General features: G+C 38.5%; 1 protein-coding gene across 3 annotated transcripts in view; it reads left to right on the top strand.

The window, feature by feature from the left end:
- The first annotated feature begins 5,408 nt into the window (after positions 1-5,408).
- Positions 5,409-18,819, top strand: part of LOC128523946 (FERM, ARHGEF and pleckstrin domain-containing protein 1) — a 50,893-nt gene continuing 37,482 nt past the window's right edge. For 2 of the 3 annotated variants that reach the window (XM_053496174.1, XM_053496173.1), the window contains exons 1-2: positions 5,409-5,653; positions 10,754-10,949. In XM_053496174.1, the coding sequence (XP_053352149.1) occupies positions 10,779-10,949 (171 nt within the window). In that variant the 5' untranslated portion in view covers positions 5,409-5,653; positions 10,754-10,778. Of the gene's footprint in view, positions 5,654-10,753; positions 10,950-17,932; positions 17,940-18,819 lie in introns of those variants that run through there. The other variant, XM_053496175.1, reaches the window with a different exon arrangement.

Below are 18,819 nucleotides of genomic sequence, written 5' to 3'. Positions count from 1 at the left end.
GTTAAGGAAGAAACCTTGAGAGGAACCAGACTAAAAAGCAACACCAGACAGTGAGAATATGCATCATGAATCATTCTACAAAAAATTTAATTGGTCACCAAAACAAACAAAAGATCACCCTTATTCCTGTAAAAGCAATGTCATCATCTCTACTCCTTATCGATGGTGCCTATCTTGTACATGGTAGAGGGTGGGCTGTAGCCTATCCCAGGAGACTCCAGGCACAAGAGGGGGTACATCCTGGACAGGGTCCCAGTCCATCACAGAGCACTCATGCACCTACACACTCATTCACACACTATGGGCGATTTGAGAACATCAATTAGCCCAATCTGCATGTCTTTGGACTGTGTGAGGAAACCGGACTACCCAGTGGAAACCCACCAAGCATGGGGAGAACATGCAAACTCCACGCACACCGATTGGGGATGGGATTTGAATCCCCTACCATGGAGTTGCAAGGTGACAGTGCTAACATCCAAGCCACCATTTTGTCTGTAATTAAGTCTTTTGAAGTGATTCCTGTAATTAAGTCTTTTGAAGTAAGTGATTCAAGATGTTATTTTCTATTGATGTATTCATCCTGTTTTGTCCATGAATTTAAAAAGAAGAAACATCCAGTCTTGAGCTTGAGATCACTCAAATCCATTGTCCTGTTAAACCAGTTGTTGCTCAGAGAATACCCTATATACCTTTTTTTTTTTTTTTTTACCCCGATTTCATTTCAATTTGTGAAAATGGAGGTGACGAGAGTGAGCATTCAATCATCACTCTTTCACACTCCAATGAACTGAGCTCAGGTGCAAGCCTACACACTGTCACTCAAATCAAAATGGTTTCCTGGTGGAAAAAGTCCATGATGCCAGTTTCCATTACCAAGATGCCAATTGAGTTGTTTCCAGATGTCATTGTAAAACCTCTAGAAACAAGAGTCAATAACAGCCACCGGCTGATTTGTTCCCTTAGATCTCCCAGAGTCCTTTAGGGATGTGTAAAGATCTGAAGCACTTCTATTTCCTGAACCCGTGTCACTTGAATTTAATTCTTATAATATATCGTATTACTGACTGTCTTGTGGAGTGGAGCTTCTGATATGACATTGTGTGTTTGTTTCGTTCTCTGTGTCTGGAAATTCGTTCTTCACATAAATGTTTGGCATCCTCTGCTGTGGGGTGGTAGGAAGCGCAGCTGCTGTTTCACTATAGCTCTCACTAGAGGACATCTAAGGTTTTAAAGAAACTTTATTGCGATCCTCTATTAATATTGCAGCAATAGTTGCTCTTGAAAGTCAGCAGCATATGAAATTACATTTTAATGTGTTTTTCCAGGTGCTGTTATTTCAACTGCAGGTACTCCTTATTTCATTTAAACTCCATATAACCCATGCAGGACAATAAAGCAGTACTATAAGATGCTTTTTTCTGGGATTCTGTAACAGTACAATTCCTGCACATACCCTTTATGTTGCCCTGTATGAAAAGGTGCAAAGCTAAGTTGGTCTACTTTAACTGAATACATTTTGTTCATTAAAATATATAAATATATTTAGAATAGCAGTTTGATCAAGTCAAAAGTGATTACACAAGTCAATCTGGGATGCACAGCATAACAAGCCAGAAGAAGACAAGTTCCTTCAGGTTCCTCTCAAGGTTTCTTCTTTATATCATGTATATACAATCAAGACATGAGACATATTAGGCATTATATACTGTACAGTACTGGTCACAATTATTGGCACCCTTGGTTAAGATGTGTTCTTAGCCTTCTAATAAATTTATTTTGTATTGCAGAAGCTTATCCTCACTAAATATTGTAGAAAAACCTAACCTTTAACTCAAGTGAATAAAAAAAAATACATGATCAAAAAAAATTCTTTTTTTTTTTTATAAAATCACCCGGACACAATTATTGGCATCCCTAACAATTTCGATAAAATAAATGTAATTGGAGCAATTTTGTCACTTTTACTGTAGTTGAATGGAGGATCTAAAAACTTTTAATTAATAATTCATGACTTCTTGTTTGCCTGTGGTATAAATATGATGTGACACATAGGGCTATTTCTCTTATCCACTCTTAAACATGAAAAAGACAAGAGAATACCTCAAGTAGGGCAGATGTGTGTCGACCTTCATAAGTCATACAATTGCTACAAGAAAATAGCCACTCCTCTAAACGTGCCCATATCTACAGTCAGAAGAATCATTAAGAAGTTTAAAACAACTGGAACAGTGACAAATAAGGCTGAACAAGGACCCAAGTTTATCTTGCCAACCCGCACAGTGAGAAGCTCCAAAGCTCACTGTTTGAGAACTGCATCAAAAAGAGGCATGTTGGGGTCAAAAAGTCTCCATAACAACCATTATCTACATGCCAACAAGCTGTGTGGGAGGCATGCAAGGAAAAAGCCTTTTCTCACCTACAATCACAAACATAAACGTCTGGAGTTTACTGGGACGTGAACTGGGACCACGAGCTGTGGTCAGATGAGACTAAGATAGAGCTCTTTGGCAACAAACACTGTCTGGGCGTAAAACAAAAGATGAGTATGCGGAAAAGCACCTCATGCCCACTTTGAAGTATGGTGGAGGGTCTGTGATGCCGTTGGCATGTTTTTCTTCCAAAGGCACTGGGAACATTGTTAGGGTGCATGGCATCATGAACTCTCTGAAATACCAGAACATTTTAAATCAAACCCTGATGGCCTCTGTCAGAAAGCTGAATATGGGTCGTCATTGGGTCATTCAGAAGGATATAGACCCAAAACGTGTGGCGAAATCTACACAAAAACGGTTCAGCAGATACAAACTCAAACTCCTTTCATGGCTATCTCAGTCCCCAGACCTCAACCCAATTGAAAACCTGTGGGGTGTAATTTTTCTTTTATTAAACCTTAACAACACATCTTTACCAAGGGTGACTCAAATTACCCTGTATATACAGTACAATGCTAATAATGATCAGCATTGTATATACAGTACATATGTATATATACTCTACCAATCAAAAGTTTGGACACAACTTCTAACTTGTTGCTTGTTCCTGATTCCTAATTATTTCCACAGTGTAAAACAATGCTGAAGGAATCCACAATATGCAATAGAGCAATATGCAAAAGATGTGTCTGCTACTTATTCTCTATAATCTGAAGTAACACTAAAATTAACTACGTTTTGGTCTTGCTTTCTTGGAATGGTCTTCATGAGAGCCAGGTTCATCATGGTAATTGATGCATTTGACAATACTGTTCTTGCAAAAACTATTTGAGAACAGCTGACCTTTGTGTCTTAAAATAACAACTGACTTGTTTTTATTGATACTTAATTATTAAATGCGATTTCATAGTTTGGAAAAATTCAGTATAGTTCTAGAATGTAGAAAATAAATCTAAACTTGTATCCAACTTTCGACTGGTACTAAATATGACATATAAAGTACAATAATGAAAAATTTTACATGTGGAGGAATCTCAACATTCATTCATCTTCTATACCGTTTGCGGGGGCCTGGCGCCTATCCCAAGAGACCCAGGGTGCGAGACGGGGTACAATCTGGACCAACTTATCGCAGGACACCCACATGCAAACACACACATGCACACACCCACATGCACACACCCACACTAAAGACAATTTGGGAACACCAATTACAGTAGCCTAATCATGTCTTTGGACTGTGGAAGATAGCTCGACAACTTGAACCTCAACATGTACAATTTTATACAAACACCTGATTCTGATATGAAAGGGTGCATTTCTGCATGTGTGAAAAAAGAATTTGCCATAATTTATACACATTGCAAGTATATAGCCCTTAGGTCAGCCTGTATAAAAAAGTGGAAGACTAAGTAGAGCACAGTATATCTATTTTAACTGAATACATTTTATTCAAATCGTAAGTGATAAACCAACCTGGAATGCACACAGTATAATAAGACAAATAAGAATGTGAGAAATTCCTGTCAACTGGAAGAAAACGAGTTCCTTCAGGTATACACAATCAGTCAGAACTTTTAACCATGGACAGGTAAAGTCAATAATAATGATTATGTCATGACATTGGAACCTGTCAAGATGTGAGATATATTACGCAGCAAGTGAACATTCAGTTCTTAAAGTTGAAGTGTTGGGAGGAAAAAAAAAAAAAGAAAGGCCCAGGTTCGAATCCCAGCCCATGACCAAACCCCTGCCACTGGATAAAGTGCCGATCCCAATCCCGAATAAAATGGGATGGTTGTGTCAGAAAGGCCAAAAAAGGATAAAAACTGTGCCAAGTTGTTATGTGGATCGGATGGTCCGCTGTGGTGACCCCTCGACAGGAGCAACCAAAAGATTAACAACATAATGGAAAGGGAAGAGAATTACAAGGCATCACATGACCCCTGAAAGGGAACAGCTGAAAAACAAAGGAGACATCTTGCCCTCCTGAATGATGCTAATTAAATCATTAATCTTCTACCACTGCATACTATAAATATCAAACAGGTTTAAGTGTGTTGAAAGAATGGTCAATGTCAGCATAGTGTGAATGAGAGTCCTGGAATAACCAAACCAGAGTTGTTGGGAAAAAGTCTACAATGTTCAAGTGAGATTATTCATAGGAGCAAGGGTGAAATATGAGCATAAACTGTTTTTGGGAAGTGTAAATATTTTGGGTATCCACATGGGAACTGTCCATAGCTGCAGAAAGTGTGTCATGAAGATCTCTCTCTATCTCTCTCTCTCTCTCACACACACACACACACACACATGCACACGCTTAGGTTTCAATTCCTCATAGAAATATAGAACTAATGAAATATAGAAATACAGACAAATATAGAAATGATGAAATCTGCCTAGTTCTAAGGAATCCTTAAGATCTTGTGATATTTCTATAACAGCACATGATGGGTTTAGGTGTGTCCTTGCCAAACATTCGTTTACCCTTTACACCACTTATCCTGTACAGGGTTGCGGGTGCCTTGAGCCTACCCTAGGAGACTTCGAGCACAAGGCAGGGTACACCATGGATAGGGTTCCAAGCCATCAGAGGGGAACACACTACAGGCAATTTGGGAACACCATTTCACCAGGAGAAAAGCAGTACAACACTGCACTGTAGTTTAAGTTCACTAATTCACTGAAGAGGGTCAGAGCCTATACCTGAAGACTTAGGGCACGAGGTGGGGTACACCCTGCACGGGGTGCCAATCCATTACAGGTCACACAGTTAAAGTTCAAAACATCATGAACAGAGCCGTGTTCGCTGAAGCACATGACACATACTGTACTCTTCAGCAGAGAGCAGAGACGTGTGTTCTCGCCGTGGCCGCTAGGTGGCGGTATGAAGGCCTGATAGCTCCATGTCGGGAGCTGTAATTCCAGCCGCCGCCGGCGTTAGCTCCTTATTGTTGAGAGCGGAGGCGCTCCTGCTTCTTCTTGTTGCTGCTGCCTCCGCGGGGAGCCGGCCGACATGGCGACCGCCACGACGCTCCTCTCTGCAACCGACCGCGTCTGAACCGGGCTCTGTTTGTGGTGTGGGCCGGGCAGCGTTTAACCTCAGACCCGGAGGCTTTTATTTCTAATCAGAAGAGACATAAACCCCAGTCCGGTTCGAGCTGTATCAGTGTGTGGAGATAAGCCTACGTGGACGCTGTGCTTTTGTATCCAGGGTAAGTTACAGTGTATCTCTTCTTCTCCTCGTGTGTGTGAGCGCGCGCGTGTGTGGAACCTGTTAATTAAGGGTAATTAAGGTGTGGGCTTTTAGTTCGCGTGGAAATGGCTGTATTTTAGTGTGTAAGTCAGTGATATTCAGGGTTATATCCTTATTTTCCCTTCTGACTGAGGTAGGAGCAGCCACGTCTCCATTGAGCTCGGTGTGTGTGTGTGTGTGTGTGGAGAAAAACGCAGCTCTGGTCACCTTTTCGACGCTAAAACGCCATTTCCTGTTTGTATTTATTTAATCTGGGAGCTGCTGTACGATACACTGGTGCTCAAATAGACCCGGAACTGTGTTACTACAAAGGCTGAACGCACAGGTAGGACAGGACAGGACAGGACAGGACGGGCAGACTGAGATCTCCTGCTGCTCTCGGCTTATAGTCAATCCCACATGCTTCCCAGTAGCTCCAGATACTCGTCCTTGGTCTCTCAGTGCTGTTAATCTGATCTTTGCTCCTTCGGACTTGTCAGCTGTCATCCTAGCCGTCTCACTTCAACATGTTAATTGCTCATTCTGAGTCTATTACATGTTACTGACACTAACCAGTGGTAATGCTATCCTCATATGGGCATGTCTGTCTCATAGAGCTGATGTGAGTGCAGATTTCTGTCACGCTTCATAATGAATTGGTGATCAGTGAAACTGTGATTATTTTTGACACATTAAGGGCAGATCTAAAAGCCTAGCTGTGCCACACCCCAAAACCTGGGTATAGACTGGGTGATGGGGTTCTGGTGATCACAACCAGAAGGAGAGGGTTTAACTCAACCTGTCTGTGTATAGCATGAACAGAGGATCTACTGTTTGACTGCAATTTCCAATACACACACACACACACGGATGTTTTTTCTTACTGTCTTTTTATTAACATGATTATCAATTCAATACAACTTGTTAAAAACGTTGAACTTTTACCTTTGCTAAGATTAAAATGAAACCTTTGGGCTCTTGAAATCTATTAAGTTATTTTTATGAATGTAGTTTTTTTTGGGGGGGGGGAGGGGACCCCAAACCAACAGTTTTCCTTATGTCCCAACAGAGTCAGAATTATCAGATATTCATATCCTGGTGAGCACACACAAATGTATACAAACACACACACTCACTGTCTCATGTGGAATTTTCTCTGTAAACAACTTCAAAGCCATCTGGGACAGCGGTGGGGTCACAGCTTTTCCGGCCGTTAGAAACCACTCATGCTTTAATCGCTGGTTTTGTACGAATAGATGTTTCCACTTGCAAATCTGTAGCAGTGATGGGAAACTACTCTTCTAACGTATTCAAATCTGCACACAAAGAGAACGGTTGCATTTTACTGTACGAATCTGTGAGTAGAAAGAACGTTAACACAAGCAGCCAGAACTCATGAACTCTCCAGTTTTCACACTCTTGAAGAATGTAGGAAGTTAAAAGTTGTTAGATTCAGGTAAGCAACCAATCCTTAACTAAATACAATAAATCTCATAATGACTGTCAGGATCAGGGACAGTGCTGGCCTGGAACATTTTATTTGAAGGAAACAATTTTCCAGTTCGAGCCACTGATATTTTATTATGTACTGAATGTCTGTGACTGACAAACAACAGATCATGCATGTGAATAAAGTATACAAGTTGTTTAACTGCACGCCAGCGTTACATAACTTGGCAACAGAGAGTCGTTTTAGTTGCCATGAGGATGTCAGTATTTGATTAGTAATGAAGAATGATATGCAGAACTGATGTCTGTATTGTATTCAAAACAGGGAGGAAAAATGGGGTTGATGCATTACTGCTAACCACTGCAGGATATATTTTGTCCAAAACTATAACAGAGCAGGAAAAACTTATTACTTGAAATTAAAATTTGTTACTGTTATTTTGGATTCATTTTAATGTCTGTTTAGTGTCCTGGGTCGTCATCTTGTGTGGAAGATGTATATTTTCAGAGTGGATGTGAACATCAGCTTTATTACTTCTATTAATATTTAGAGAAAAATGCTTGCTGTGTGTGGATATTTTTGAATACTCGTGTCTGCCGGTTTGAGTGAAACTGGCCAGGTGGAGGTGATCATTAATTCTTGTTCTAATATGTTTTGGTTGTTCATTTACTATTCAGCATGGAGAGACTGAATATTTTTAATGGAACACTGAATATTCATGAGGCTTAATGAGGCTTAACCAAAGAAATCCTGGGAATGTGTAATGCACTGGGCTTTTAATTGAATCCTTCGCTTACAGGCAAATAAAAAAACATTTTTGACTTACGAGATGGCTTGATAATTTACAAATCTTAATAAAATCCATTTTTGCACTTGCAGATCAGGAATGCAAAAGTCTGGAAGTTTACGGTTGTTGCTACACATGCTATCGTCCTCGCGCTCTCAGTTCAATCAGTGATGGCTCATAAGCCTCAACAGATGAGGAACAAAAAAAAAAGTCATCACAAATGCTGATGTCCTGATTCAGCGTAATGACATAATTAAATATCGTCCACCAGTAGTGCACGTGGCCAGGATCCCATGGCAGATGTTAAATAAATGGGGCTTTGCATTTGCAAATAGAGAAAAACATTGTGAAGGTAACATAGATTAAAATGTAGAATCATGTGACCGACAAAAAAGAGGCATAATTTCAGAAAGGTCACATTTTTTGCAGGGAAGTGAGGAGATTTGAAATGACTGGAATTGGGTTAAGAACCCTTCAACACAATATGAAGGAGAGTGCTGAACCATCAACTTTGTTGAAGGAATGTGGCTAGAAAAAAAAATTGTGAGAGATCACTTGATGAAATTGAGAAATGCTTGGTGTAGTGGTATGTAAGGAAAAAAGAGACGGTAGAAATCATGGCTAGGTTTAATAGTGAAAGTAAGAGCATGTACACACGTACACAATGCAATGAGAACTCTCAGAATTGGGACAAAACATCTGTGTGGCCACAAGAAAACCACTTGTTAGTGATACTATTCAGAAAAAAAGCTTCAATTTGTTAGGGAGCATAGAGATTAAATTTTGAAGCAATGCGAAAAGATCATGTGGTCTGATGAGTTTAGATTGACCTTATTCCAGAGTGAGGGCTGTGTTGGGGTAGATAGGGAAGTGCATAAAGTAATGCACCATTATGCATAGTGGCCACTGTACAAGCATCTAGAGGCAGTGTTATGATATGGGTTTGTTTCAGTTGGTCAGGTCTAGACTTGGCAATTTTTATGTAGTAATAAAAGTAAGATGAAGTTAACTATTTTTTTTGTTGTTGTTGTTTTTTTTTCTCTAATGGCACAGCCATATCCCAGGACTCTGAAAGGAAACTGAAAGAAAGTGTTTCTGGGAGCATAAGGAATCATTTTCGTATTTAATCATTTTGATGCATAATAAAAGGTTGTCATATAAAATTTGTATGCGATGCCTTTTTTTTTTTGGGCAAGCGGTGAATATATTTTTTATAGTTCAAAATACAGTTGGTTTAAAGAAAAAATAGACCCCAGATCAGTCATTTCTTTCTCTCACACACACTCTCTCTCTCTCTCTCTCTCTCTCTCTCTCTCTCTCTCTCTCTCTCTCTCTCTCTCTCTCTCTGTCTGTGCTGTCTACCCCCAGTCTCTTATACCCCCAGCCAGTGGCAGCCTTGTGGTGACATCGCAGGTCAGGAATGTGTGATAAACAGAGTGGAACAGACCTCAGAATCAGAGAGAAAGAGAAGAGGCTTGGAGAGGACAGCTCTTTCATTCAGTGCAGTTGCTTAGAGAGAAAGCCTAGGAGTAAAAATTAACCCCAAACCCTTTTCTTACGTCATGTGTGTTCACATACACGTATACATGTACTCACATACACAAAGACTCACCTTTCTGGAAGCCCAGGCTTGAGGTCATATTATGAAGGGTATTGAATTTCAGCAGAATGGAACATGGGTGAGGTTTTTCTCTTAAAGCACTCGTTTTAAAACACCGCACTAAAGTAGGTGAGACCTATAGGGAGATCAGTGTTTGAAGGCCAGGCTAGTGTCAGTGATCATTTGTGTATCCTGTACACAACTGTTTGTGGGGAGTAATTTGAGAACGCACATAAGATGGTGTCTTATTTAATAGCTGTCTCTTCAGGGATACGATATTTGGAAAGGGAGCACTTTATTTTCCATTATCTTTAAGCTCCCCTGGGTCCTAGTGTTCATAGCGTTGGTGTGATCTAATCTGATTATGTGTTTGAATTGTGCTGTTTGGAGCACTGCAGAATTGAGATGATCAAATTGATACTTTATTTCTTACCCATGTGAAAAGGTAATTTTATAATGATGCATAGCGAGTGCACATCAAGGCAAAACCAACCTTCTGTTAATGTAGGTGTTATTGTAATTGTACATGTACATTTTGGCAATTATTGCCGCATATGTAATTTTAGTCCAAATGTTTTTTATTAATTTTTATTTTCTATTATAGCTTCCACGTCTACTATGGGAAGTCTACACAAACTGCTACAACATGTGACATGAGTCAATGGACAATTATTGCACCCATAAACATCACCCTGTAATGCTGAGGACAATGGAGCCAAATCATGCCCTCCTCATAACTGCTAGTTTGTCCTGTACAACAGATCACATCTCTTTCACGTAATATATCTATGACGGGGTTAAAAAAAAAGCAAGCAAAATGTATTGATCGTTTGTCAGATGATTTTATTAGCATCTTACATATAGTATTAGATGTTTGCAGCAGACATTTCTGCGGCTATTGAAAGATCTCATCTGCATATTGTGGCCTTTAGCCATACACCAAATGTCTGACAAATTATATATTGTGCAGCTCTAAGGCATGGGGCAAACTAGGAATGCTTTATTGTGTAAAGTGGGTTTACAGCCGAATTCATTTCCTGTCTTTCACTAACCACATTTAGATTTCAGTTTGGATCTGATTCATTGCCCAGCTCTACAATCTCACCTTTGGGTCCATCGCTACATGTGGAGCATCTATTCATGTCACATTCACACGTTCTGATTTAATCACAGAGCAGGAGGGTTATGGTTTGTTCTCTCTCTCTCTCTCGTGTGTAATGCGTGTACTGTGTTCATCTTCTAGGCCAGTGGAGGGGGCGAGGAAGACTATGGTGGAGCAGGAGCCGACGTCCTCGGCAGGGCAGCGCCTGGGCGCCCCGGAGTCATTGGGCATCAGCACGTTGGAATCCGGCCAAAAACCGCCAACCATGCCAGCAGGCCGACACATACCCATCAGGGTGCGCATGCTGGATGACTCCGAGGAGATATTCAACATCTCAGTGAGTGCTTCTTTCATATTTCATCTGCTGTTGCAAAGTGAAAGTTGTGTAAGGTCAGAGGTTTACATGAGTGGATTGAGTTCTTGTGTCTGAGTAGTTTTTTATTTATTGAAAGTTTTTATTAAAAACTGCTTTGTTGATTTCTTATTATTAAGTAATCAATACACACCGTTTTAAAATCACTTTTGTATCTCAATTAACTTTTTTGTCTATGTGAAAGAGCTGAGTTCGGTAAAGCAATGAGGCTTATTTGTATACATTTCATTATGCCTTCTTGGATTTGTATTGTGCCATAGTTTTTCTAAATTTAAATGAATATTCAAATGACGTCAGGGTCTCGAATGTATTTAAAACCAAAATGCATGACAAATGTAAATATTTTAGGAAATCTTATATCTAATAACATAGTGTCTTAATTGTGATTATATCAATTTATGATCTTTCTTATACTGAATTGTGTTTGTATGATAAATGAAAAAAAAAAAAACATTATGCAATTATGAGGGAACCTGAAATGTAAGACAGGACAAGTTGTTGAAATGAAATGTGCAATCCTGTTTGAAGAATTCTTGCTTGACAAGTAATGAATAAAGGCAGATGTTGGTAACGGAAGGATTCCACATTAGTGAGTGTGTCTGTGTATGTTTGGTGGATGACCAGAGCATTATGGAAAGAACTGACTGCAGTTTGCTGTTGGCATGGTAACTGAATGATTTCTTTCTTTCTTTCTTTTTTAAGCTGCCTGTTACATGAATGAGGAGGAATTCAAATAATTCTGCCTCAGAGTCAGCATATGTAGTGAAGCTTTTACAATCATTGCCTCTTATGCTAGCTATTACCAATACAGTTTCAGACTGATTAGCCCTAATTATTTGTTTTTCGTAGTCCACGTGCTTGTGTGATTAGGAAATAGTTTTTGTTAACGAAATTACTGTCAAATAGCAGCAGCTGTCTGTACGGTCTGTGTACTGTCTGGTGGAAAATTGTGGTTTTGCCACGTGTGAAGCGATTGAAGAGGGATTAAAATTGAAGTTGCCATGAGGTTCAAATCAGCTACTGTTTGTGTTTTCTTGCGGGCAAGTACGAAGGCTCTTCGAACATATTCATAGGGTTTTCTTTTGTGTAGAAGTGTGTGTGAGGTTTGCGTGAGGTCTGCCTGTGCTACATCTGATAGCTATCCTGATTTTAAAACCCGATTGAATCTCGTTTGGGTTTTGCTCAACTTCCCTGGTGTGAGGTTGTGGTTGTGCTGCTTGTCGCTGCTAAATCTGAAGCAGGATCATCACACCGGGTGGAGTCTGTTTATTTTAGTTGGAACCTGCAATATTGCAATTTCCTCAAACCACCGCTGAAGTGGAGAGGGAACGAAGGAGAGGTAGAAAAGGAACATGTGTGCAAGCAGTAGAAGAAAATAGTAAAGGTTTTTCTCCTGTTGGCTTGAGCCTGAGTTGCGTTGAGTAAAACTCTGTTCATAACACACATCCTCATTCCACTAACTGCACAGATTAATGCATTTTGGCTCCAGCACTTGGCTGGGACTAAGAATAGCTTCTGTAGCTTTCACACAAAACATCCCGTACTGTTTCTCTGCTCTGAGAGAGTCTTCTTCCTCTTTAGTTTATAGAGAGAGGAACAGGTTAAATTTTTAAAGAAGTAAGAAAATTTAAATTGTGTTGCAGTCCGTTTTGCTAGTAAATATTCTGACTTTGTGCCAACGTTGTGTGCTATAACGAGACAACAGAAGAGTCCTAAAGCATTTAGTGCTGCCAAATGTGCTACATTAATAGTTTATAGTCAGCATTTACTATACAGCATTCCTGTTCTGTGCTCTCTTGGTGATTTCTCCAGCGCTTCATTCAGTGTATATACTTGAATGATATTTTTAGTACTTGTTATTGTTTTAAAGAGCATTTACACTTACTTCAAGCCATTTTCTCCATACCTGGATTTTATATTTAAGATGTTAAAGCCGATTGGAGGCTTTTAACGCTCATGGTTTTTGAAACAAGATGCATTTCTGTTGCACCACTTGGAAGCTTCTGCCCTTGGTACAGAATTGTTTAAATCTGATGCTCATCACCGGTCACAGCCAACCAAACTGTACTGGTTTGATCATGACACATCAGTTCATTTATAACTACTGTGCGAGCAAAAGTTTTGCCTCACTTGAGATTTGCATGAAAGAAGAGCACCGTTCAGTGAGTAATTGTTTTGTGGTCTGAGGGTGTACCTGGTGCCGAACAACTCACAAAAGCATAAACAGAAACGTTTGGATATCTGCAAAGAAAATTAGGATGGACACTCTAAGGAAGCTGAAAGTTTCTTAAAGAGAATCGTTACTGGTGGTGAGACATGGATTCATCACTACGAGTCTGTGAGTAAACAGCAGAGTACGTAATGGAATCATCCTCAATCGCAGAGTAAGGAAAAGGTCCCCTGAAAGCAGCCCTAAAAAGATAAAGATTCACTTCTGATAAAGAAGCGAATATAGCTATAGTGTTTCTACCTACATTTTTTCATTTTGGGAAAAGCAAAAAAAGGAAATGGTAAGGATGAAAGCCTGTCCTAGCCAAATAGCTGAGCAGACCCTCTGTATGGACAGAATATAAATATATATATATATATATACATTTTTTTTTATTAAGCTAAATGTTTGGGTAACTGCCATATTGTGTCTTAACATAACAAAAACTATTCATATAGCCAATCTACCACTTGATCATGTGGTCAGATATAGTTGACTAATGAATGGAAACTCCACTGTAGAAGCAGGTGTTTATGAAAACGAGTCACAATTTAACCACGTGCATCATAGATGTGCTTCAATACGATGGGTACCTCTGGTATATATGTATCTCATACATTAGTTTCTAATGATTTAGAAGTACTAGCAGTTTACATGAAAAGCAGTACGTCATTGGAGTGTGTGTGTTACATTGATTGATTGTTCTTAGGTACAATGTGAACCAGATCAGTTTAGCCCATTATGGCATCACTAGAACACATTTATCTACTTGATCCAGTCGAGTGCTACTTGATAGAATGTACAGTGAAAAAATGTTCAAGTCTTTTGACTGTGCAAAATAAGAGTAAAAACTACCTTTACTGTATTTCGCTATATATCCCTGCTTCACATCTGAAACACTGGCCTTCCAGCAACTCCCTAAATGGCTCAAATATGTAGAAATGGTTTGGAGCAGGAGTGTACAGGGGGAAATAACAATTGCTTTGAGCCGAGCTCCTGTAATGTGCAAATGTCATGGTACGAGGTCATGCATTGTCCTGCATGGATTTTGCTGATCAATTTGTTTTTCCTGAATTCCCAGTAGAATTTATTGTTTATTTTGACACCACGGGGTAAAAATACAAATAATGCCGTGCTGCAGAAATGCTGTCAAAGTTAACTATCAAAGTATTTTGCCGAAGTAGTCAATTTATTATTTATTGTAATATTTTGTGGTGTCTAGACTTGAACATGGGGCTAGTGAGCTTCATCGTTCAAATTACACTACAGTTTGCTAAAAGAGCTAAGCTTAGGCATACAAAATTTCTGTTTAACTAAATTTTTAAAATATTTTTAACATACGTTTGTATATGACTTAAAAGACTTAATTTGGATAAATCAGTTTATTAACAGTGAATGTTTTTAATCTGTGTGAAACTAAGTAGATACTACACTATGAACAGATGCTTAATGTTGTAAAATAAATATACTACAGGTTCACTACATATTTAAAATATTTTAGTTTGAATAAACAAAGGGTCTGATCGGGGAGTTTAGAAAATAATCGAACACGTTATAAAGAGATCTGCAGAAAAAGATCCAAAAATGGCAGTGACAGCCTCTGGTGTAGGTGAGAGCTAATGAAGAGCCCTTTAACCATTGTAACATGGTTTATACCCATATAATGTGATGTTTTGTCATGGTCTGACATCCCCGTGTTACAGTTAAAAGTGGAGATCATGCAGGCTATATTGGGTATGAAAGAATCTCTCTTGATTCCTGTCCGCTGTTTTTGATTTGTAATTTTTTTTTTTAGAAAATTGATTTTTGATTTGATTTCATTGTGATTACCAATTGAAATAAAAATCCATCTTTGCTGTCTGTTTTTGATTATTTTTTGCTGTCTGTTTATATTAACGCCTTAGATGTTTTGAGGTCTGTGCAGTTTAGGAAAAGCTTGCAGCCCAGTGCACAAATTATTCCACTGCATTAGACTTCTCTGTCCATGTGAAATCAGTAGTGAAAGCTTTGAGTAGTGGAATGTGAGCAGTGGCCTCCTCCCTAGTCTACCTGTCTCTGATTCTCTGTGGTTTTGCTTTATATGGAACTGCACAGATGTTGCAAAAAGGTAATTGCAACTGGGTATTCCCCGCTACAACCCCCCCAGAAAAAAAAGGGTGCCTTGGGGTGTGTGTGTGTGTGTGCCAGCTGTTTATGAATGAGGTTGGTGGTGATGCATGCATGCAGGTTATTTATTGGTAGTGTTTATGCATACAATAAATCTTTTATTAATTTTAATAAATATTTAATATGGCAAAGCTGGTATGGCACTCACTGAGCAGAGCTTAGCTGCCCATGGTTTGTTTGGCAATGCGATCCATTCTTTTTTAGCTTTTATCCTGATTTCTTTAAATCACTCTGAAATTGACAAATTAAAACATTTTGTTTTCCAAATTGAAAAGGACTTTGATGTTGTGATCTTCTGTTGTATTATTCTTAAAGCACTATGTATCCTAGGTGTTTTAAATGCCACTATTTAGTTTTTTTTTTTTTTTTTAGATTTTGCACAACAGATAATTTATATCATAGTTGATTGTAAATGAAACCTTTCCAGCCGTACAGTTGTAGGAAAACAATTAACATCAGTGTGGTGCGATATGGCTTGCTGCTAATTGTATTGTATTGTTTTGTGTCATTTCTAAAAGTGTATTATTCCCATTATGTCACAGCAATTAATTATGATTTTATTCTTATTTGTTTGTTTATATTTTAAGCTGAGTAAAAATTTATGTCATACTTTTTAATAGGTTTTTAGTTATTTAATGTTGTGGAACACCTGTGAAGCAAGTTAGATCTTGCGCGTGCATCTAGTCATGTTTTAGAGAAAAGTAGAAAAAATGAAAAATAGAGATGAAATTGTAATTCAGGTGTTTTTCTTGTCGTTAGAAAGACAGGGAGTGAAGAGATGGTGTTTTTATGGAACCGTCACTATGTCAATAGTATGGTCCTCTTCAAATCTGTTTGTTCTAATGTTTAGGTTATATGAAGTGTTTGTGAAGTCCCAGTGAATCAGGTGGTATATTGGTAGTATAAAATCGGTATTTATAAATTTGTATTAATTATTTATTTATTTATTTAATTATGTATGTATTCATTTTAAATAAATTGTCACTTAATGTAAAATGTAGAAGTAAAATGTAATCCATACACGCTCCAAAATAATATATTTTGTATTTACTGTCTCTTCCAGTTTATACACCTATACACCGTGCCCCTCGTGTTGTAAGGGTTTTGATTGCTTTGGCCATTTTTAGTTAACAATTGGTAATAATGGTGATTTCTGCCTTTCAGCATAAGCTGCTACATTTCTTTAGACAGCCCTTAGCTTTACTTTATGTATTGTGGTGACCATGTGTAAAAATGCCTCTTCATGTTTCACAAGTCCTGGAATATGCCTGTGTTATCAGTGAAGAAATAAATAAAATAAAAATCGAAAGGATAACCAGGTCATTCAGTACATTCAGGTCATCAGCTGACTTCATTTTTTAGCCACATCACGTTGCTGAGCCTAGACCTGACCAACTAAAGTAATTCCAGATAATAACACCGCCTCCAGAGGCTTGTACAGTGGGCACTTGACATGATGGATGTGTCTTTTCATGTGCTTCCCTATTTACCTTGATATACTCATTGCTCTGCAGTAGGGTCAATCTGTAATCATCTGACCACATGCTCTTTCTTCAATTGCTCCAAAGTCTAGTCTTTATGCTCCCTAGATAATTTGACCTATAAAAACAGCGGTGTATGATTAATACGGCACAAACAAAACAGCAGTGCCTCTCCCATGTTGCTTTCGAACACACCCATTTTGCCCTGTTTTTGTCACTTAATAATTATGTTTGATTTCAAAGCACAGGCTAAATACCTGATTTTGTTTGTGGTAAGCTGTTGGTTTAATGCCACTCTTTGACTTTGTCATATAAATCTCATTGCTTAGAAAGTGTAGAAGTATCTTAAATAATGATTAATACTTAAGATTACCAGGACACACTCTTTAATTATTGTATTGAATTCTTTTTTTCATTTATAAAATCTTAGCAAGAGCTGTTTGACACCTACTAACAACAGTATAATCATATCTAGACTCTTTTCAACCATGTCTTAAACTTTGAGTAATGCTCGTTTGTCTACCTTCATGTTCCTGAAGTCCTTCTGTCTTTAATACTAAACCGATCTGTATTTTGCCATGTACTTTGGAATATTGGACCTGTCCAGGAGTAGACTTGATTGCTGAAATTATTCAGAATGCAGTTTTTGTGGGTTTTATTTTTTTATTTTTAACACATTTACCAAAGCAGCAGAGACTGTTCATTCCTTGTGGTTGCGCTCAGCAAATTTCGGTTGTCCGGTTTGCTCTAATTGCCCCCACCATTTAACGAAGATTAGATGGCTAAAAATCCCCCAAATGAGCAGGAACTGCGAATGGCTGCAATACAGTCTTGGCAGACCATCAACAGACATACAGATCATCTGATGTGTATGGGTCACAGATTTCTAGTGTGTCTGTGCTGTTTTTTTTTATTTTATTTTTTTTTAAATGAATGCAAATAAGGCTGTATATACAGTTTACTAAAATGTCAGTACAGAATAATAAAATAATTTAAAAAAACTTCTTTGTTCTTACAGACTACACTGCATGTATAGCTGTGTCTTTTGAGGAAAAGCACAGCAATCTTAATGTGTTTAACTCGAATTCAACATCTCACTATTGTGGTGAGCCGATAATCCAGCAGACGGGAGTATTTCTCTTAGACAATTTGTGTTTGCTGGTTGATTTTCATATTCTGTAGACCGCCTGCTCACAGCTTAATATTGTGTATGTGTGTGTGTATAATGGAGTATTCCCAAGGAGTCATACTGGATAATTGTTTATCTGCTATAGCAGGATGTGAGTGTGTGTCCGTGTGGGAGTGGGCATGGGTGGGTTTATTTGGGTGTCTCTATGACTTTTGTTCCACTCAACCGGCAATCACGCTGGCCATCACAGGACGTGCACGCCTCCCTCTCCGCACCCTGACAATGCACGGCATTGACAACATGATGTAAAAGTTTTAGTTCAGAAGAAGGGATTAATATTATTTCATATCTCTAGCTATTTGGTATGTTTCTGATCCTTTGATTGTGGTGTAATATAGGCTAAATGTTGTCACTCCACTCTAATTAGTAATGGTGGAATAAAACTGAGAAATCAGGTCACTTTTGTGCGTGCACACACATGCGCACACACACATGATGAGCAGACGTGCAGCTATTGTTCCAAGAGCTCTTCCCATTAACCTGCTACTAAAAGCAAAAAACTGGGACAGTAAAAAAAAAAAAAAAAAACATCCTGAAGCTCACACTGCTAACACCCTGACCTAGTTTCATAACATACACATGATTGTCAGTGTTTTAAATGTGTTCATCCACACAGATCTTTTTTTTTTTTTTTTTTTTTTTTTTTAATAATGCTAAAGCTTTTCCTCCTGTTTAGCATTCTCTACTCTGAAGCAGACTTATTCTGTCGAGATAACATTAAATTTTCTGAATGAATTTCCTCTGTAATGAAATTTCATATTCCAGTTAATAAAATACATGACATCACTT

This window comes from Clarias gariepinus, chromosome 5, assembly GCF_024256425.1.
Source record: "Clarias gariepinus isolate MV-2021 ecotype Netherlands chromosome 5, CGAR_prim_01v2, whole genome shotgun sequence".
NCBI lineage: Eukaryota > Metazoa > Chordata > Actinopteri > Siluriformes > Clariidae > Clarias > Clarias gariepinus.
This window is presented reverse-complemented; position numbering and strand designations above follow the sequence as displayed.